Source organism: Vulpes vulpes, chromosome 8, assembly GCF_048418805.1.
Source record: "Vulpes vulpes isolate BD-2025 chromosome 8, VulVul3, whole genome shotgun sequence".
Lineage (NCBI taxonomy): Eukaryota > Metazoa > Chordata > Mammalia > Carnivora > Canidae > Vulpes > Vulpes vulpes.
The window spans coordinates 54,363,250-54,385,909 of record NC_132787.1 but is presented as its reverse complement, the minus strand read 5'-3'; the positions used below and the strand labels follow the sequence as shown (position 1 = coordinate 54,385,909).

Here is a 22,660-nt window from a genome sequence, read left to right as displayed (position 1 = left end):
AGAAAGAAGAAAGAAGAAAGAAAGAAAGAAAGAAAGAAAGAAAGAAAGAAAGAAGGAAGGGAGGAAGGAAGGAAGGGAGGGAGGGAGGAAGGGAGGAAGGAAGGAAGAAAGATTGCTCTCTTGTATTTGGAACAGTTCTTTTGAATTTAAAAGGTTTGGAATTAATATCTTTGTTCCCTGTTGTGTCATGATTCCCATCCAGCTGCCTAAAGGGAGAAAGGCCATGTTTAACCGGTAGTGTAAAAAACAAAATTCATCTGGTGATTTCCTACCACATACATTTAGGAAATGGAGGCTCAGAAAGGTTCAGGAGCCAGCCCAATGTTATGCAGAGAGTAGGTAACAAAATTAGGACCTCTCCAAAAAAACAAACAAACAAACAAACAAAATTAGGACCTGAACAAACATTCATTTGAAGCCAGGCCTTGTGCTTTTTCTCCAAAGTATCATCAGAATCGCAGAGGTTCTCTAAAATACATTTTGGGCACCGTGGAAACATGACTTTCTCCTGTCCTACCGTAGATGTATACTCAGGCTAGAAAAAGCCAATGGAAAAGCTCAAGTAGCATTGTAAAAAGAACTCTGGGCTGAGAGGAAGAAAGCCTAGTTTCTGATACCAGCTTCACTCCAAACTAGCTCTGTACTGAATCACTCACAGTGCTTCTCTGGGCTACAGGTTCATCGATGGTAGAGCAGAAGCACAGGACTTGAGAAATGCCATTATCCTTCCCAGCCTTAAAGTTCTAGTCTTTTGAGGTTGAATAATTGCTGATATTTTCAACATAGTTTAATTTTTTTGCTATCAACACTAGAGAAAGAAATTGTGTTGCCTTTTCTAAATGGGCTATTTTCTTAATAAGAGTGTGTGATTCAGGAAACAGGGAAGACCTGAGGTCACTATCCAGCTCCACCACTGACCAGCATCACACACCTGACTGAGCAGGCTCTCTACTATCTCTTAACGTTAAGTTTTGTCAGTGTGAAATGAGGGTAAATGTCCTACATAACTCTCAGGGGTTCTGTTAGGATCTCACAGAAACACTCTATGGTAAAACAGTATATCAATGTGAACTATTTTGACATAATTGTCCTGCATTAGGACAAGATTTCAGTGCCTTGTTCCTGAGGAACAAACAGTAGGAGCTGAAATAGATATTTGAGGAATGGGGTGCATGCTGAGGGGGATAGAGTTGGTGCCTTAAAGGGGAAAGTCTGTTTGGATCCCTGGAGCACACGGCAGGGATGCAGAACTTCCATCCAGCCTGGTGGCAAATCTTTTCCACAAAGATAGACACATCCTGATTCTCCAGAGATGAAGTGGGGCATCTTTATAGAAAGGGAGGAGGAAGAAAGGAAATTAACAGTAGAAAGAGATAGAAAAAAAACATTGACAGAAGAAAAAGTAGATACAGCGAGAGAAGATAGGCTTCTCACAGATGACAGGATGTTGTCAGTTTTGATAAGATGGTCTGGAAAGGAAAGGCTGTTTACAAACAGGGAGGAGTTCTTCTGGCTATTTGATTCATTCTCAAGCCTTCTCTCACACATTAGCTTTGACTACAGATAAGACTTTTATGGATGGATTATTACTTGAAGCAATATTATTGCTCTATGATTAAAACAAAGGTCATATAATTCTGGAAGCAAGAAGATATAAGAACTCAGGAAACTCCCTGGGATCTCTCAGAACACCAAAGAAGACAGGGGTCTTCAACACCTTGAGGGCCATCCAGGTAATTCTCTACCCAGTTGAGGGCAGAAGGCTTTTTTTTTGAACATTAGTTTTCCTCTGCTAGCTCTTCACTGGGCCAGAAATTATAAGCTTTGGGTCTAATTAATGATGTTAGTCATGCTCTTTGCTGCTGTGTTTTTAAATTTGAACTATGCATTTCTTTTGTTCCTTATAAAGAGCATTATGTTTGGTGTCAGTGTCAGGTTAAATCATGGCTGTGAAATCTAGTAGTTGTGAAACTTTGGGAAAGTTACTTAATCTCAACAAATGTGGTATTTTCATAGGTAAAATAAGTTAGCAATATGTACAATACAACTTAGTTAGGGTTAGATTAGGTGGCATGAGAGCATTCAATGAATGTCAGTGTGTTAAGATCCACTTTTAGATTATTCCAAAAGATGCCGTACCTCCCTTCCCCCAGACAGTTGGTTTGACAGAGAAGTCCTTGCTGTTTGTGTTTTAAGGAGGTTGCAGGACATTGAGAGTACCTCCATCACTTTCGGAAGGGAGGTTCATCAGGGAAATGCAGGGTTAATGTAATTATGTTAAAGGGTGGTCATCACACCTTCACCATTTGGTTTCCTTTATTCACACTGTGTCAGAGTGCTCACATGGACTTGTGTAGGGATTGAATCTTCAGATTGTCTAGGAAAGTTTGAATATTATGTTCCATCATTTCCCTTAAGCAATTTATTATTTGACAGAATGTATATTCTGATTTTTGGATCATAAAGTATGCTCAAAGCAGGATTCAAGGAATTCCTCATCCTCATAATCATTTGGGAAAAAACCTTGGACCCAATGGCATGCTTATACTAAAATAAGTGTCAGATGAATGAAAATAAAAGAGAATATGGGTAGATATTTTAATCTTATGTGGATGGTAATGGCCTGTTTTTTAATATAAATTCCAAATGTTATAAAGGAGAAGGCAAATATGGACATTATTGAAATTTTCAGTGTGGCAAAAGATATAAATGAGAAGAAATACAAACTGGGAAATATTCTTAGTAATATATGAAAGGCAATAAATGCACAAAGAAAGGCCCTACAAATTCCTGAGGAAAAAAAATAGCAATCAAACAGGAAAAATGTACAAAGCTGTAAACCAAAAATTTACAAAAGAAATTTAAAAAGCTAATCGATCATCATATAAAAAGTTGTTCAGTGACAAATACCCACCATTTGCTTCAACGTGGATGGAACTGGAGGGTGTTATGCTGAGTGAAGTAAGTCAGTCGGAGAAGGACAAACATTATATGGTCTCATTCATTTGGGGAATATAAAAAATAGTGAAAGGGAATAAAGGGGAAAGGAGAGAAAATGAGTGGGAAATATCATAGAGGGAGACAGAACCTGAGAGACTCCTAACTCTGGGAAACAAACAAGGGGTAGTAGAAAGGGAGGTGGGTAGGAGGTGGGTGACTGGGTGATGGGCACTGAGGGGGGCACTTGACGGGATGAGTCCTGGATGTTATGCTATATGTTGGCAAATTGAACTCCAATAAAAAAAAAAGCTGTTCAGCTTTTTATATATTTTGAACATTTTTAAAAAATACTAATTTAAGTAATTTAATTACTAATATTTTTAAAAATACTAACAAAACAATGAGATTTTTGTTTATTTTGCCAAAATTAGCAAGAAAAAAAACTGGACAAATTAGGTGTTCCTCGAAGTTTGGGGGAACTGGCATTGCTGTCTGTGCACTATTACTGGAATGTATAGAACAGCCCATTCAGAGGGCATTTTAGCCAAGGGTATCATTGTAACTGTGCATGTCTGTGAAGTCACAACCCTGTGTGTGTGTGCACTTATACTAAAGAGGGAATCAAAATTGCATAATAGTTATGTGAGGGGAAGAAGATCCATTACAATCAACCAGTTTCTGAGAAACAAAACCAAGTAAAGGAACTCTATGACTCTGTTTATATAAAATGACACACAAACCTGCACACATATACAGATGTACATGGAAAGATGTCTATCAGCTAGTCACTAAATTGTTTATTTCTGGAAGATTGAATTTACTTCCTATTTTCCAGTTTTTCACTGATGTTTTAATAATTCATGTACAGTCTGGTGATGGGGAAAGATAACAAAGCTATCTTCTTAAAAAAAAAAAAAGATGGTTATCACCTAAGTGTAAAGGACAGAAGGTTGCCCTAATAACTACTTGTAGCCATGTGACAATGACCAAACCACTTCATACCCATAGACCTCAGGTCCTCTAATCTGTGAAATGTGGGTATTGGATCATATATTCATTTTTGATTCTAACAGAAAAATTCACTCCTGGGACCAACTTAATTTGATTGAATCGACTCTATAGAAAGTCCATTACTGCTCCAACTGTGAGAAAGCTTGCTGGTTCTCCTGAAAATAGCAGAAGCAAGGTCTTCACAATATACCAAATGCTTTCATCCAGACTTTTAAACTATTCAGCCCGGTACAGTTACAGTACCCAGTACAGTTAGGTCTCTGGCACTGGGCCAGAGGCCTTGCAGGTGACATAAATTAAATATTCCTAATCTCTACATTTAACCCGAGGCTTCCTTTATTGTATAATCTGGGTTTAACCAGAACAAAATTTTTTTTCCTCCTTAGGTGATTTGGCATCTAAATTCCTGGGTCCATTTCACCCACTGTGTTCAGATTGCAGATCCAGGTGAATCCAAGAACTTCAAGGGAAAAACTCACAGATATCTGAGACCCCTATAGTAGAGGTTTCTGAAGCATTTCTGCTGTCCAGGGAAGAGGACGATGGCTCCCAAAAGCATGTGGCTGCTTCTACTGCTGAGCTGCATAGCCAGCACTGACGTCCTGGGTAGTGAGTATCAGTCACTCAGCTGGAACTGAGCCCAGAGCCAGTGTTCATGCAGCAAACTCACATAGCCCTCCTTTCGCCAAAAAAAATGTTTAGGTGCTGCAGGCAGTGGATATCAGACAGGAATAAAAGACCATGTCACATGATAAAAATTGCAAGGACTATAGAATCAAATTCTAGCCTTGTATAATTGTAAGCCATAGTTAAATTATCAACGAAATGTCAGTTATAATAATTATTTTACAAGTTTCTTGTGAAGGGTGGAAATAATGTATTTAAAGCACCTGATGCTTAGTGGTCAATAAGTGAGAGATCTAATTAGAGCTACCCAATGTTTACACATTGTTTTTCCATTTGAATATGCTGGAAATTCTGGTTTGCAAAGGACTTACAGCCTCATGGGAGAGATGACTCCTGCATACATGTAGACACAGCATCAAGTACAAAGTAACATGTCAACAAAGTGAGAATCAATAACCTAAGATCTTCTAGGAAATAAAGCCAAGGAGACTGTACACATGAATTAAGAATAAGTATCATAGAATATCTGAAATGGAAAATGAGAGGTGGGCACATCTGGTATAATGCTTTTGTTCTGAAGAAAATCAGGCCCAGAGGAGGTGGGGACTTGCCCAAGATCACACAGTAAGATTATGTGATGTTCTGGTGCCTAGTCCAGGGTGCCTTTCACAGTCCCATGTGGCCCTGTGAAGGAAACCATGCCTGAGCATGTATATAACCTGACATTCTTCCCACTGAGGAATACTTTGGCCATGGGGAGATCCATTGGAGGGACATAGGGAGAGAAGTAGTGTTCTTTGGGCATCGTATTCATGTCCATGACTCACATCTGTAGTTCTTGTCTTAGCCTACCCTGGGTGTGTCCTTGTGTTCTAAGGCTCTCTGTCCTCCACACCATGCCAACCAGGAGCCACCAGTTCTCTCAATCCTATGGGTGCCTGGTCCTGGGGAATTCAGCCACTTTCTCTGAACCATGCTAGAGTGTGAAAGACTATGGGAGGCAGCCTTCAAGCCCTCCTGTGGAGCCAACTAGCCAGATAGTTAGTTCCCTGTTGTTCTGGTTCTGGCTTCCCTGCAGGGGCTTGAAATTCATCCAAGCTAAACCTGGGGAGCCAGGACATTCCTACCAGTCACTCCATTACTCTTCCACAGATCATCCCCTCAACTGTAGAGACTTTCTGGGGTTGCAGCATAGGAAGATCCAACTGGTTAGGGCTGTGGGACCAGGTCATGAAAGCCCTCACATGCTAGCCAGAGTAGGGAGATTATGTGAAAGCATAGGAAATCCCTAGAGATTTATAGGCAAGGGATGAAATAGAACAGTGAAAATAACAGTAGTGTCACTTGAGAGAGGAGAGAGGAAATGCTCGCTTTGTGACAACAACAGTCTGTGGACATCCACTAGAAATAGAAAGAGCCTTGCACTCATCTCTAGCATTGGAGCACAGCCACATGGTCACAAAACCCAAACTTGCCAGCTTGGCATTCCCTTCATCATCTAGGCCCTCTGCATTTTCAGCCACCTTCTTGTTTTTTAAACCTTCAGATATGGTATTGTAGCCCACTCACTAATCCACTAGCACAAAGAACTTGTGCCTCTCTCTGTCACAGATTCCTTGGCTTCAGGCCTTGATTCTTCATTTCCTTTCCACCAGGCTTGCCTGAAATATTCCCTATACTTAAGACAAAATTAAATGCTTGCTCTTGCTGTGCACAGCTTACACATTTCTGCCCCCATTCATCTGCTCACACCCCCCTTTGCCTCAAATGTCCCCTTGCTACTGACTTACAGCTCAGCTCACCCATCCTCAAGCTCCATCCAAGTTGCCATCTAACCTGTCCTGTGTCCCCCTAGCCAAAGCCAGCACTCCTTTCTTGTAATGCCTACAACTACCAATCTATGCCACTCATCTACTCTTGTGCTGCCTTCATTATGGCTGTTTGACCTTAGGACCAATGTGGGGATTTTTCCAGTCACTGAGTATGTCTGTTCCAATTCTGCATTCCATAACTGGGGAGATAATCAGAGGATGGCCTTGGGGTCCCAAGGACCCCATGAAATGGTCCTAGCTAAAACTCTGTGGTCACCTGACCTCCATGAGCCTCTCCTCTGGCAGACCACAGTGACTTTTTGAGTATCCTGGAATTAGTGTCAGTTCAGAACCAGTGTTCAGTGATCCCCAAAAGATCTCATTGTATCCTTTTCTCCAATGCACAGTTATCCTTCTAAAGGCCATAGTTCCCTTTGAAGAAGGCTGGGAGAAAGATTAACAGTATAAAGATTTGGCAACATAGCTGGGGTCCTTCCTCAGGGCACCCAGCCTCCCCATCAACACCGGCTAGTGCGGTAATTGATTGTTTTTGCCATCATGACTGTGATTGCCTTTGGTGTCTGTGCAGACATCATCATGAGACCCAGCTGTGCTCCTGGATGGTTTTATTACAAGTCTAATTGCTATGGATACTTCCGGAAGCTGAGGAACTGGTCTGAGGCTGAGGTAAGAATCTGGCCCCACACTTAGACAGGGATCTCTAAAGCAAGATGCCACGCAGAGCTGCAGGTCTCATGTAACTCAGAACTAAGGGTTGTTCTTTGGCATTTTAAGGCTGCTGAGATGGAAGAAGGCAGTTGTATGTTTCAATTCATTCAGTTCTAAAAGCATTGATGGACCAGGTGCTATATGCCCAGACCCTAAGTGGTCCATGAAGAAGTAAGAATAAACAAAAACAGCCATTGCTGTTGGAGATTACTGTCAGTGAGGACAGAAATACACAAAGATAAGGAGAATATGAAGATAAAGACCTTATAGAAAGAAACATTGAATTGCTGTACCAGATTTACCAGGCCTGGGACATGGTCTTCAGAACCACCTAATAGAAAGTGAAGCAATCTAAACGAATAGAAGGCTTCACTGTCTACACCACCCAACAAATATACTGGTTTTGTTTCACTGAAGATACCCAAGTAGGCACTCCACCTGAGAGGATTGTGGGGAGCCCATGCTGTTCTTTCTCTGGGTTGCAGTGGTTTAACTGATGTGACTGATTGGGGGCACTTTATAGGGATATGTGGTGTGATCTGTACCCAGAATGGCCTCAGAACTCTGTAGACAAATAACTCAGCAATGATGGAGCACTTACCAAGTTATAGCTATTGAGGATACAAAGTCTTCCCTGGCCTTAGAAAGTGAGGATTAGTGCAAGATTGTGATGTTGAAACAGAAAATTTCAGGGCAGTGTGAGCATAAGTGACGTTCCCAAGATTACACCCAGAGTAAGCAGTGAAGCAAACCCAGAGAAGTCAGCCCTAATCCAATGCTTCCTGGGATGATGTGGATGACAGAGAGAGAGAAAGAGAGAGAGAGAGAGAGAGAGAACTAAATGAAGAAGGAGTTTCCCAGACACTATTCACTGATAGAAAGCAAGCTGATGGAGAGCAATCAGCTTTTCCTCAATTCTTGAGAAGCAACTTTAAGAAATTTTGAAAGGCTACCTGTACTGCTGTTTCCAGAGATTCCAACATGAATTCTGCCAAAACAAAGAGGAAAATACCTGGGGACTTGGGAGTAATATTGACCTGAGTTTAAATCATGAGTCTGCCTTATAGAGTTAAGCTATACTTCACTTTACTTGGTTTCTTGCTTTAAAATGGGGATGACATGGACACCTCGGTGGCTCAGTTAGTTAAGCACCTGCCTTGGGCTCAGGTCATGATCCCAGGGTCCCTGGAATTGAGCCCCATGTGGGGCTCCCTGCTCAGTGGGGAGTCTGCTTCTCCCTCTCCCTCTACCCTCCACTTGTTCTCTCTTTCTCAAATAAATAAATAAATAAAATCTTTAAAAAATAAGTAAAATAAAATGAGGATGACACTTTATCCCATGGGCTTGTCAGAAGTATTTGTTAAAATAACTTGCCTCTGGCACATGCTGGGTGCTCTGTTGAAGTTATTGGGCAAAAACAGTCCACAGAAATGATACAGAGCCTTAGCAGGGTTAACCACTCCTGAACAGAGTGCAGAGAAGGTGCTGTAAAAGGACCCAAAAACCTTTGCCATGGCCACTGCTGCTGCTTGACTAGTTGCCAATATTGAGGGCCAGTCTTGGTGCTTGAGACCCCTAGCCTGGAGGGCCCAAGAAAGTGACAGGTGGATCTGATTTTGGACACAAGAGAAAGAGAGATCTGAGTTCCAGGCCTGGTTCCGTCACCACCAGGAACATGGACTTGGAGCAAAATATCACTAAGCCCCTTGGAGCCTGCTTCCTCTTCTGTCCCAGGAATCCTTTGTGACCAGTACTCTCACTAAATGTTGACTGGTTATCTGGCTTCTGTGCCTCACAAATTTGAAAGTCAAATAAAATTAGGGGTATAAAAGCATTTGGTGTTGTAAAGTGGTTGACAAATGTGAGAATTGTATGAGCATTCAACACTAGCCACATCTAACCATGAGCAAGATACCAAAGGGAAGCATTGGAATAGGTACCACAGCCATGACCCTGTTATTAAATTGAGCTTTATTAAATTAAGTTCTATCATGTAGGCAGATCCTGTTACAAAAGAGCATAAAATAAGTATATATCTCTATCTAGCTATATGATGTGTAGATATAAAAGTTTGTTTTATTTAATTGGACCATAAATTTCTGTTTACGGTTATGCCTCATGTTCCATCCAGTACCTGAAACAAAAGGTGATTATCATTCAGTAATGGACAAGAAAAATCCAGATCACATTCTCTTGAATAGGAATGAAGGTAGACTCTTTGAAGAACAAGAATTTGGGATCAAAAAAGGCATACAGGAGTAAAATAAACTTGGGTCTGGAGCTGAGAGTTTGTAAAGTTGCAACAGAACAGATTGTTATGTGCTTCCACACCAGTCCCTGGTCTACCTTTACTGGGATGAAGACACTCAAAAATCCAAATAGGTTAAGTCCTGTGGCTACTGCTGAGGAAAAGCAAACAGGCACATTCATCTAGAATGAAAAAGTAGCTAACACAAGATCTTCAATTCTAAACCAACATTTGAGGAGTCTCCTCTCTCCTGAAAGAGGCATCACTCATTTTTAGACAATTCACACTCTTCCTATTTGGTACAAAATAAAGTACAGAGCATTTGTTTACACTTTACCATGTGTTATTCTTGTGCAATATAGGGGCCAGAATAACTTAAAATAAAACAGACATGGAACTTGGGGGTTATGCAGACCTGGGCTCTATTCTTAGGCAATTAAGTCTAACACTATTTTCTGATCATGCGTTTCTCCACCATAAACTAAAGGTGGCTCCTATTTGTTAAGACTGGGTGAGGATTCAGTGAGAGAGCATGTGTGAGATGCTCATCATACTGAAGGTGCTCCATGAAGAACACTACCCTATCCTATCCACATCCTGTTCACATTTGAACACCTCCAAAATCAGATGTTCCCTTATTTAGATACAGTGGCAGTGTTTTTTTCTTTCTTTCCTGGTGGGACATGAACAAAAAGGCACATTTTATAATGAGTGATTTCTTAGATTTGTTCCAATGCAGAATTATAATATGTAATTATAGCAATAATATCCTCACACAACTCCCTTGTGTAGCAGGTAAGGAAAGTTCAGAGAGGTCATATGACTTGTTGAGGTAACATGACGCAAGAACAGGAGGAGCCCAGGCACTTCCACTGACCCTAAAGCTCACAACCTTGCCTCCGGCTGCCTCTTCCTCTGAAACCTCACACTTGTGACAGTTGTGTTTTCTCCTATGGAGACAGGAAGTGTTATGGGGTTTAGATTTCAAGTTCTGGAGGAGATGGGGCTGCACACTCCATGCTGCTTGGTGCACTAGGGTTCTGGGATGAGGACAATGCTTTTAAACCTCAAGAGTTGATTAGCACAACTTCTTGCCCACAGTTCGAGTGTCAGTTGTATGGAAACGGAGCCCACCTGGCATCTCTCCAGAATATAAGGGAAGCCAACATGGTAGCAAAGTACATAAGGGGCTTCCAAAGAAACCAGCCTGTGTGGATCGGCCTGCATGACCCACAAAAGGTAACTTCAGAGGTGGTTCACAGATGCTCCCTTGGGAAAGCTGGATGGATTTAATTTTCTGTATTCATAACTGAAGAAAGTAAATGGCTAATAAAATCCTGAAAAAGTTGTGCAATGTCTCTAGTTATCAAAGAAATGCAAATTAAAATAGCAATATAATTTGATTTGTAAGATTATCAAGCTTTTGCCTTGTCTTAATGAATAATTTTTTAAGATGTATTTATTTATTTGAGAGAGAGAGAGCAAGTGAGAGAGAGAGAGAGAGACAGAGAATGTGTGAACATGCAAGAGCAGAAGCAGGGGGAGGGAGAGGGGCAGATGGAGAGAAAGGGGAAGAAGCAGGCTCCCCGCTGAGCCACCCAGGAGCCCCTCATTGAATAATATTTTTAAGGCTATAAAGAAATTTTCCAGTAGATGGAGACTTAAATTCATACAACTGGAAAGTGTTTGGAAAGTAGTTTGGAGAAATGCATGTCAGTACCCTCAACATATTCATGCCCTTTGACCCAAACATTCTACCTCTGGGTTTCTACCTAAGAAAATATGTTTAAGTACAGAAACAGCTTCAGAACAAAGTTGTTCATGGCAGTATTCTTTATAATAATTGTAAATTAGAAACAATATAATCATCATCAATAGAATTATAGTACATCATTCCCATTTCAAAATGTTTAGGAAGCAAGATGCAAAGTTGAAGAGGTATCTTAAAGCTCACCACATATTTTAGCACATAAAACTGTTGTGGTTGAGAAAAACATTTATACCAGAAGTAAATATGCCAAAATATTAGTAATGTTTTCCTCTCACTGATTAAATGGGATGAGTTTTCTATTTTTCATTCTGTGCACATTTCTGTGCTTCCCCTATTTTTGCAATGACAAATTTTTACAAGTATTCAGAGGGCTGGAGAGGAGCCCCTGGCTATGAGCCCATGAGCAGGAGGCCTGTTGGCTGACTATCTTCCATCTCTGGTCACTTGCAGAGGCAGAAGTGGCAGTGGATCGATGGGGCCTTATATTTATACAAAAGCTGGTCTGGTGAGTCCATGGGCGAGAACATGTACTGTGCGGACATAAGCGCCAGAAAGAGTAAGTCCTCACGTGCTGTCCCTTGCCTCTTCCTAAATCATAGCCCTGCCCTTTACCTGTAAGAGCAAATATGGACCGTCCGCTCCTCATCGCCCATCCACACCAACAACTCTGTTTTCTATAGGACGGTGGTCTTGCCACAGACATGGTGTACCGACCTTCAGTCATCTGTGACCACTTTACAATCTTGGCCGTATCAATGGCCCAGTGGTTCAGCTGTTTACTTACTAGGTTCTTTACATCCACACACTTTTTTTCTGAAATAGGCTTATTTTAAAATCTTATTATATTCATACCATGAGGGCGAAAGATGCCACATTTTGGGAAACCCCAACTACCGGGAGCAAACATGCAGGACTCCTTTCGGACTTCTTGATACTCAGGGGTCCCTGGGAGGGCACAGGACCTCATCTTTGTCTGCATTCTTCCCTCTTCTTTGTTCCCCTGGGTTTTGTCCCCAAAATGCAGGGCCCAGACCCTCAGTTGCAGGCTGCACATGATCATGTGAGTCTCTTGGTTTCTCCTGTCTGCTTTCATTCTGGGCTTTTTATGCTAATAAGTTAGTCTCCGACCTTTGTACCAATGACATTTGGGGCTGGATAATTCTTTGTTGTGGAGACTGTCCTGTCATCGTAGGTTCAGGATACCCTGATGTCACCAGATCCACCACCACCCCAGGTCGTTTTGGCCAAAAATGTCTCCAGACGATGCTACATAACCCATAAAATCCTCACATTTGAGAACCACGGCGGATAATGATGTGGAAGATTTCCCTTATAAAACAAGGAAACAGAATATCAAAGATAAAGGGGCTACTTGATGCCAAAGACATTGGGTTTAAAAGGGCCATCATGGTGTCACCAGGGCACCGCTCCTGGGCAGGAAGTGGGTCTGGGAAAGGCCTGGACTGAGGACTCAGGGACGTGAGGCAGGGGGGCTGCCCTCTAAGGAATAAAGTTTATATGCACAAAAAAGAGCAAGAAAACTTTCCAACAGCAAAGGATGAATGGTGGGTAAGGTACAAACTCTGAGGGCAGGTTCCGACCCTTCACGAGGAGAAGGTCTCCTCGCAGATGAAGGAAGGGCTTCTCCCAGACTTGCAGAGACCCCAAGCGCTGCTGTGAAAGGCGTAAGACAGTCCAGATAGAAGGGACACAACCAAGATCAATAGGTAGAAGCTAACAAAATGTGGATATCTGTCTAAATTAAGGGAGAAAATTGTGAACAATTAACACTATTCAAAAATAGAATGGGCTACCTCCGGGAAGTAGTGAGAACCCCATCACTGGCGTTAACCAAGCAAAAGTGGACATTGTAGCTGCTAAGAATGTTAGAAGCTCCAAGGCACATGGAGAATTGACTGAAGAACACTTTTATTAAATTGTATTTTATTTATTTTTTAAAGTTTTTATTTATTTATTTGAGAGAGGAGAAAGATCAGGAGCAGGAGAAGAAGCAGACTGCCCGCAGAGTGGGAAACCCAATGCAGGGCTTGATCGCAGGATCTCAGGACCATGACCTAGGCCAAAGGCAGATGCTTAGCTGACTGAGCCACCCACACGCCCCTAGAGAGATGGATTTCTTTTAAGGAACTGGCTCATGTGATTGTCAGCCTGGCAGAGCTGATGTCACAGTCCTGGGCCAGGGGGCACCCTGGACGCAGAATTCCTTGCTCTTTGGGGAAACTCCATCTTTTCACTGGATGATTACGCACGTTATGGAGGGTAATCTGCTCTACTCAGAGTCTACTAATTTAAATACTAATCACAGCTAAATAAAAAAATTCCCTCACACGAAACACCTGGGTGCATATCCCAGCCCAGTGGACACATGAGATTAACCATGGCAGTGCCTTCCCCGGGGTTCCAAGCAAAGCACTCAAGTAACACAGGGAAGTGCAGTACAGAACTGGATGGGTTTGAATGTGTTTTTTTTCTTTTTTCTTTGTTCTTCTCATCTGTTTATTCTCTTACAGATTTTTTAACTTGGGAGAGCAATGATTGCAGCAAGCAGCAGCATTTCCTGTGCAAATACCGACCGTAGAGCGTGCATCGAGGCTGTGCCCACCCCTCGCAAGCCCCTGTCCTCTTCCCTCTGTGCATGCTGGCTGCATTTGATCATGACCTCAGAGTAAACATGGCAATAGAGGCTGATGAGGCCCTTACTGCACTCACTTTTTTAGGTTTATTAGAGGCAAAGTCCTCAACGCTGTTTGCAACAGTGGCTTCCAGTTCTAAAGGTCACCCTGGGATCCATCCCTGTGGTCCTGTTTTCCTCCTCTCCACTTCTGGCCATCTAGGGGGACTGGTGAAGTCCCTGGGCATTGGGCCATCAGGTATAAAGGTTGGAAGACAGGAGGTCACCTGAGGAGTGAGCTCCCAGCCCCTTTCAGCTTCTGAACCCCTCTGCCCTTTCTCTAGTGCTCACATCCTCCTGCTCAGACACCTCCTTAGTCTTCCTTCTGCAACAGGGCATGTCAACCAGCAGGGTTCCTATTAGGCTGATGTGGACCACAGATGCCAGGGCCATCTTTTAGTAAGTAGCTGTCTGCGTAGAAGATTGCTCTGTTCCAGTTCAGTAGTGATGGGAATGAAAAAGGAAACGACTCAGAAAAATATACCCATGTGTTTCTTCATCTCCTTCCTCCTAGACCCTGCCTTCCCTCAGAATAGCTCCTCCCCAGCTGTGGCCCTGGTTTGATGAGAGGAGGGAGGGAGGCCCTAGGAATGGCCAAACTCTGTGTCGGGGTGAATGGGTGGTGTTATTTCAGAGTGAGTACAGCAGCTGATGGGGGTAGACAAGAGTCACAGCCAGTGGCCTGGAGCTGCCTCGGGCCTGATGCTCCTGTCTCCCAGCCACTAACAGCCCCATCTCTTCACTCAAGCCTCTCTGCCTGGTGAGGTTTGAGATCCCTTATGAGGTGGTTGCTCTAATCCTCAGGAGGTAATTTTTCGCTTGTACAGATTTGGGACTCTTTAGGTCAAGAATCTACTTGGCTATATAAGAAGAAATAATATGGACTTGACAATTACAGAAAATACGGCTTTGGTGTGATCACATCTGCATTTCTTAGAAGCACCACCAGAGAGTGAGGTTGTGCGGCCAAGCCACGCACTTCAGGCTATGTGAATGGCCATTGGCTTCCCCCCACATTGCTCTGCCAACCAGTCCACAGAGAGTCTTATACCCGAACCTGAGAAAGCTCCCCTGCTCCCCTGTGACATTAGTAGGCTGAGACTAGCTATGACATGCTGGCTCACAGAAGAGTGCAATGAGGATAAGGGAAGTGAAAAGAGAGCTGATTTTCCCACCCCAGTTCTTCCTCCCTTCCCCCACACCCTTGTCACTTTTGCAACCAAAGAGGAAGACATCAGAAATAACAGGTCGCCAAAAGGCTTGGTAACCCAAGGGATAAATGTCTTAATGGTGGGAGCTCAGACAAGATGCCAGGCTGATAGTTAGCTTCAGCAAAAAGCAACCACCAACTCTTACCAGGGTTCTGAGTAAGGTACCATCGAGGAAACAAACAAAGGTATCTGATTTTATGACGGAAGATAAATCTGAAATGCCAGACTGATAGGATCCATGTAAGGACCTCGCTGGATTAAGTGCCAGATTCTGTGGTCTTTCCTGTAAGAAGTAATAGAATAGAAGGGAAACATGGGTCACAATTTCCCAAAAAAGTAGAGATTCTCCATGTCTTCTGACTATGGCACATATGAGAGATAAAAGACACCATGGCCTGCCCACCTCCCCTAATTCATTCATCCTCTCCTCCGGAAAAGGAGCTCATGATAGCAAAGAAGCAAAGATAAAATAAAAATCCAAGGAGTGATTAATAATAGATATACCAACAGAAAGCAAAGTACAATCTAACAATCATTCTGTAAATACATTAAAAATACTTAAAGCATGTTTAAAAACAGTTCCAACTGGGCAGCCCAGGTGGCGCAGCGGTTTAGCACCGCCTGCAGCCCAGGGTGGGATCCTGGAGACCTGGGATCGAGTCCCACGTCGGGCTCCCTGCATGGAGCCTGCTTATCCCTCTGCCTGTGTCTCTGCCTCTGTCTCTTTCTCATGAATAAATAAAATCTTAAAAAATAACAATAATAAAAATAAAAACAGTTCCAACTGAGTAGCATCACCAACCTAAAACACTCTTGGTGATGTAACACTGACTAAGCACTCTCCTTGAAATTGCTGGAAGGCCAACAAGCTGCATGTGTGTGAGCACAGTTTCCAAACACTGGCCAAGCAGCTACATGTCTTATTAGAAGGCTGGTCCTTGGTTAACTTTAGAACTGTGCTGGTTTCCAGTTCTGCATATGGAATTTTAATAATCTTTAATTATCCATCGAGTAGCTATGTCATTCAACAGCACCTTATTAAACGTATGCTACGTGCTAAGAATTCATTTCAGGGATTGCGCATCGATCAATGGACAAACTAGATGAATCCCTTGCTGTTAAAGAGCAGGGGTGAAGAGTGGAGGCATAAACACAATTAACTAAATAAATAGACAACGTCGTATGAGAGGGTGACAGGTGCTGTGATGGAAACACAGAGCCAGGAAGGGGTATGGGGAGCAGGCCTGAGTGTGCTATGTATGGACTAGTTAGTGCACTCTTGGTCACAACCGACAGCCAGACTGTCTAAGGAAAACAGAGGATGCGTTGGTACATGTTACTCTACTGTCTGTGGGTAGATGTGGGCTTCAGGCATAACCCGACCAAGAGCTCAACAAAGTCACCAGAACAGGGTTTTCTCTCTGCATTTTTAGACCCGTTTTGGTAGGAATGAACCTCATTATCAAGCCCCATCCAGTTGCAAGATTGGCAGCCACAGCCCCAGTGCTCACCTTAGGAAAAAAGACACCCGCAGCCCTCAAACAGAAGCCTCCAAACAAAGCCTTATTGGCCAAGGATCCCCTGATGTGCATCATTTGCTCAGGCCTCAGCCCATTGCTATGGCCAGGACGGTGGGATGTGGTGACTAAGTGAAGTGCAGCACATGTGCATCCCCTGGATCGCAGGGGTCAGCCAGCTTCACCTGAAAGACAGGGCCACTACTCGCAGACACAGTGCCCTTGTGGGAACTAAAGAGGATGCTCTCAGAAGACAGCCTCCTGGACCCACAGGACAAAATTCAGTCCCTACCTCCCCCTTAGCTGTGTACTTTTGAGCAGTGCACAAACTACACAGCCTTCCTCTGTGGCCCTGCTGATACAGGTGGGTCTCTATCTATGGGCTAAGGGCCATCCTTTGGGAAACTATTGAAAGGCCCCCACTGCAGGACTTTAGAATCAGGTGTCTGAACTGAGACTGGAGAAGCATCTGATTTGAGAAAGACAACAGTCAGGTGGATATTGTTTCCCAGGATGTGTTCAATCACATAAGACTCCAGCCACAGCCTGTGGTAGTTTATTACAGTGGGAAGAGCAAAGCACTGGCATTAAGCCACTCGGGATCTCACTGACCCTGCCTCAAACTTGCTATCATACGGAGCGTGAAGTCTTGGAGCCTTCATTTTCTTCCTTGGGGATTTGAGGATTAAGTTAGTTAAGATCTAATAAAAGGGTTTTGGACAGGGGCCTGGCCTACGCACTTAACAAATGTCACTGTCCAATGTGAAAGTCACTTCAGCAGTCATAATTAGCTGCTTGACTGCTGTGACATAAACTCACGCCCCCTGCTGGAGCATGAGGAGACAGCTATGTAGGAGAGATGACTCCAGAAAATTCTATGTGCCTGTCTGGCTGTGCACAAACAAGCCCATAGGAGGCAATGCAGACACAAGGTAGTAAAGGAGGTATACACCAGGCATTAATTTAAAACTGTAACACACATTTTCATCACATTTACTATGATATGTGAAGTGTTTGTATTCATTTTGTGCATAAAGACAGAGGAGAGTTAAGCTGAGGGCACGAAGATTAAGCCAGAAAGCATTTATTTTAAGGGTAAATACAGGCAGCCAACTTCATGATCTTGGGTTAGACATCCTAGACACAGCAAGAACCATAAGAGAAAAAACCTGAGAAACCATACTTCAAAATTTAATCCAAACAACAGCAACAAAACCAAGCGTGATACCACAATACATCCTCTAGAACGGCTAAAATGAAAAAGACTCATAATACCGAGTGCTGGGGCGCGCCTGCTTGGTTTAGTCGGCGAAGCATCTGCCTTCAGCTCAGGTCATGATTCCAGGGTCCTGGGATCGAGTCCTGCTCGATCAGGCTGGGATCAGGCTCCCTGCTCAGTGGGGAGCCTGCTTCTCCCTCTCCTTCCTGCTCATTCTCTCTCTCTCTCTCTCTCTCTCTCTCTCTCTCTTACTATCTCTGTCTCCTTCTCTCTCTCAAATAAATAAATAAAATCTTAAAAAAAAAAACAAAAAACAAGTGCTGGTGAGGAGGCACAGCAGAAGCCAGAGCCTCACAGATATATAACTGGGATGCACAAGGGTGCTGTCACTTTGAAAAACAGTTTGGCAGTTTCTTATACAGTTAAACATGCTTAACAAATACCCCCAACAGTCTTTTCCTGGCTATTTACCTAAGAGTAATGAGACCACATGTCCACAGAAAGACCTACATGCAATTGTTCACTACATTTTATTTTGTGATAGTTTAATTCATAATGGCACCAACCCGGGAAGAATCCAAAGGTACTGACTCATCTACTGGTGAACAGATAAACAAACTGAGGCATTATCCATACAATGGAATATCGCTCAGTGATAAAGGGAAACCAACTATAGACCCACGTAACATGGACAGATCTCAAAAATTATCATTGTGCTACATAAAAGAAACCAGGCATAAAAGACTACGTGCTGTAAGGTACCATCCACTTATCGGAAACTCTAGAACAGATAAAACTGTAGTGATAGAAAGCAGAGCAGTGCTGGCCAGCAGGTGCACGTGGCAAGGGGTTTGGCTGCCAAGGACCATCAGAGAATGCTTTGGGGTGACGGAAATGTTCTAGATCACAGTTGTGGTGGTGGTCACGCAACTGTATACATTAGTCACCGCATCACACTGTATACCTCAAAAGGGTGAATAACTGACTTAAAATTATGGAAAACTTTCCCAAAAGGGATGGAAGAGATTCAGCCAGAAAGCATGTTCAGTGACTCCTCTGCTTCTGCAGAGCCACAGAGCTGAGTTAATCCCAGCTCACCTTTGAAAAACTCTAAATCTAAACCTAATTATTTACAAAACCCCCTCACATTCATGGTCGTCCCCTGAGTCTCCTCTCCCAACCCCATCCTTATCATCCTTATCACAATTATTTATTTTCCTTCTCTCCCTCCTCATTCCATCACTCATTCTCTTTATCGTTTCAACTACCTTCTTAATCCAATACCAAGGCACTTCACTCTGTAATTGGCTAACATTTGAAAGGCCCCAATAAAGTGAGAGAGCAGTGGGATTAACCACTCTCCCTCCCTTCAAACATATCAGAGCCTAGAACCCCTTCATCTGCTAACTGATGTCTGCACATGCCTCCGACCAAGTGCCCCCACCTCCTCTAGGAGTCTCCGCTGGTTTTTCAAAGGTTATTTAAGAAGTCTTTTTCCTCCTAACTGCTAGAGCACTTGGCACATCTCTCTGTTTTGTTGCCATCTTAAGTCTTTGTGACCTTGGGCACATGTCTCTTTCAAACTTTAGTTTATCTATAAAATGAAGGTCTTCAGTTAAACACAAATGCTTAAAGGGTATGGTTAGAAATAAGTATGTGAAGCCGGCTGTGTAAAGCACTTTTAACTGGAAAACTAGTGTCAAATTAATTTCTTCTAAGCTGTGTGTCAGCCAAACAAAGTAGGCCTACTGACTTTTGCCCATGGAAACCAGTTGGTAACTCTGTAATGAACAGTCTCTTCCAACTCCAATTCTCTCCCTCTCTTCGTTTTTTAAAAGATTTATTTATTTATTTTAGAGAATGAGAGAGTGGGCATGCGAGTGGGGAGGGGCAGAGAGAGAGAGGATATTCAAGCAGACTCCATGCTGAACAAGGAACCAAACGCAGGGCTCAATCTCAGGACCCTGCGATCATGACCTGAGCCAAGACCAAGAATCAGACGCCTAGGTGCCCCTCCAACATTTTCTTTTTCTGCTTCTGTCTGGACCATGTAGTTCCCTGAGTCAGGGGTCAGTCTCTAGCATCACTGGGAACTTACAAAAGTTAACAATGGACATAAAGTATAAGAAGACACACCATGATGAGGGAACAGGTATGTGTTTTACCTGAGGAATGTCATTCCCAGTTATGTTGCAACCAAGAAATACCACAGACACAGAAACAAGTTGTAAAAGTAGAAGTAAGTTTATGAGGAATTTTAAAGCCCTACCCTGCAGCCTGATGGCCCCCGGAAGGTAGCTGGAGATGCAGTTTCTGAGACAAAGGTGGGGCAGAAAGGAATCAGCAGGGGAAGGCCTGGACTTTGTAGTATTACTCAGAATTTAAGCCTTCTTAAGGTTCTAGAATATAATATCATGCCATAGTGTATACTTAGTGGTAAATACCTGATTGATTGATCACATCTACTTTAAAACTACAATATTGTTGCTCTCCTCCACAACCCCCAAAAAAGATATTATTGAGAATGTAATTACAGCCACGAAGTTTCTCTATGGGAATTTATTAGAAAAGAAAGTTTAGCAAAACCTGAGCTTTGCCTGAGCATGAGCAATGCAGAAGGCATGTGGCTGAGAGTTGAGAGAGGGAGGACCCATATGTGGCCAAGAATAGAGGGCCTTTGGGAAGAGCAAGAGTATATAACAAGATTTCTTTCTACTTTTACTGTGGTATATAATATACACACCACAGTGTGCACATATGGAAAGTGCACACCTCTTTGAGCTTTCACAAACAGAATACACTCATAGAACTGACACCCAGATCAAGCACCCTGGGAGCTGCTCTTGGGTCCTTCTGGTCATGATACCACCCCTAAAGGACAAACACCAGCCTGACTTGGGGCAGCATCTGTACTCATATTTGTTTGGCTTCTTTCCCTCAATGCTGTGTTGGTGAGGTCACCAAGGTTGTTGCATAGTTGCAGCTCATTTATTCTCATGCTGTGTCGTAGCCCATTCTGCAAATATACCATGTTTTGTTTGTCCATTATACTGATGATGGACACTGTTTCATTTATTTGAAAAAACTTTTAAACTGTACTTATTTATTTTTTGGAGTTATAGTTGAAATATAATATTACATTAATTTGGAGTGTACAGATTTGATATTTGTACATATTGTGAAATGATCACCACAGAAGGTTTAGTTAACATGAATCACCACGCATAGTTACAAAATTTTTTTCTTGGGATGAGGACTTTTCAGATCTATGCTTTCAAATATTCCTTCCACACAGTATTGTTAACTGTAGACCTCATGCTCTACATTATGTCCCATGGCTTATTTGTTTTATCACTGGAAGTTTGTACCTTTTGACTCCCTTCATCAATTTCTCCGACCCCTCCACTTCCTTGCCTCTGACAACCAATTTGATCTCTGTATTTATGAGCCTGATTTTTGGTTTTTGTTTTTAGATTTCATATGTAAGTGAGATCATACGGTATTTGTCTTTCTCTGACTTACTTCACTTAGTGTAATGCCTTCAAGTTCCTTCCATGTTGTCTCAGATGGTAAGATTTCTTTTTTTTTTACAAGTAGTATTCCAGTGTGTGTGTGTGTGTGTGTGTGTGTGTGTGTGTGTGTGTACATATCTTCTGTATTCATCCATCCATCCGAGGACACTTAGGACACTTAGGTTGTCCCCACATACTAGCTATTGTAACTAATGCTGCAATGAACATGGGAGTGCATGTATCCTTTTGAGTTACAGTTTTCATTTTCCTTGAATAAGAGCCCAGAAGTAGAATTGCTGGATCACACAGTAATTCTGTTTTTAATTTTTTGATAAAATTTCATACTGTTTTCTGTATCAGTTGCACCAATTTACATTCCCACCAGCAGTGCACAAGGATTCCCTTCTCTCCATATCCTCTTCAGCACTTGCTATTTCTTGGGGGTAGTTTTTTAATAGAATTTTAGTTCATTTGCTGTGTGGGGCACAATACAACCTTTTTCGCTGTCTCAACCTAAAAATCTTTCATCAACGATGAGGGTATTTTCTAAGGTGAGTACAGAGAATTGCCAGGTCTAGTATCAGGGATAGTTCAGGGTAGAACAGAAGTCACATACAAACCAGCACCTCAGGCTGAATTTCTCTTTGTTTAATATCTTGAAAACTCATTTACAATTTGTTCAACAAAAGTGATCAAGTCATCCAGTCAGGCTGACTGGAACTGGGCAGATCTAAAGAAAGTCCTCAGGATATATACCCTAAAAACTACAGAAAACCTCTGAAAGAAATTGAGGAAGACACAAAAAGATGGAAAAATATTCCACACTAATGGATTAGAAGAATTAATATTGTAAAAATGTCAATGTTATACAGGGCAATTTACACATTTAATGCAATCCCAATCAAAATACCACGGACTTTCTTCAGAGAGTTGGAACAAATAATCTTAAGATTTGTGTGGAATCAGAAAAGACCCTGAATAGCCAGGGGAATATTGAAAAAGAAAACCAGAGCCAGGGGCATCACAATGCCGGATTTCAAGTTGTACAACAAAGCTGTGATCATCAAGACAGTACGGTACTGACAGTATGGTACTGACACATCAAGCAGACACATAGATCAATGGAACAGAAGAGAGAACCCAGAAATGGGCCCTCAAGTCTATGGCCAACTAATATTCGACAAAGCAGGAAAGACTATCCAGTGGAAAAAGAATAGTTTCTTCAATAAATGGTGTTGGGAAAATTGGACAGCCACGTGCAGAAGAATGAAACTGGGCCATTCTCTTTCACCATACACAAAGATAAAGTCAAAGTGGATGAAAGATCTAAATGTGAAACAAGAATCCATCAAAATCCTAGAGGAGAACACAG

At 42.4% G+C, this 22,660-nt stretch overlaps 1 protein-coding gene across 1 annotated transcript; it reads left to right on the top strand.

The window, feature by feature from the left end:
- The first annotated feature begins 1,449 nt into the window (after positions 1-1,449).
- On the top strand, positions 1,450-14,731 carry LOC112912048 (regenerating islet-derived protein 4). The gene is made up of 6 exons (XM_025988773.2): positions 1,450-1,733; positions 4,338-4,560; positions 6,979-7,076; positions 10,468-10,605; positions 11,588-11,693; positions 13,669-14,731. Exons 2-6 carry the CDS (start codon positions 4,494-4,496, stop codon positions 13,734-13,736), a joined length of 477 nt encoding a protein of 158 aa, XP_025844558.2. The 5' UTR covers positions 1,450-1,733; positions 4,338-4,493; the 3' UTR covers positions 13,737-14,731.
- The last annotated feature ends 7,929 nt before the right edge of the window (positions 14,732-22,660 follow it).

Coding starts and splice junctions, on each gene's coding strand:
- LOC112912048 (XM_025988773.2), top strand. CDS start 4,494: ATGGCTCCCAAAAGCATGTGGCTGCTTCTACTGCTGAGCTGCATAGCC. Junction 4,561..6,978: donor CAGCACTGACGTCCTGGGTA/GTGAGTATCAGT, acceptor GTGTCTGTGCAG/ACATCATCATGAGACCCAGC. Junction 10,606..11,587: donor GCCTGCATGACCCACAAAAG/GTAACTTCAGAG, acceptor GGTCACTTGCAG/AGGCAGAAGTGGCAGTGGAT.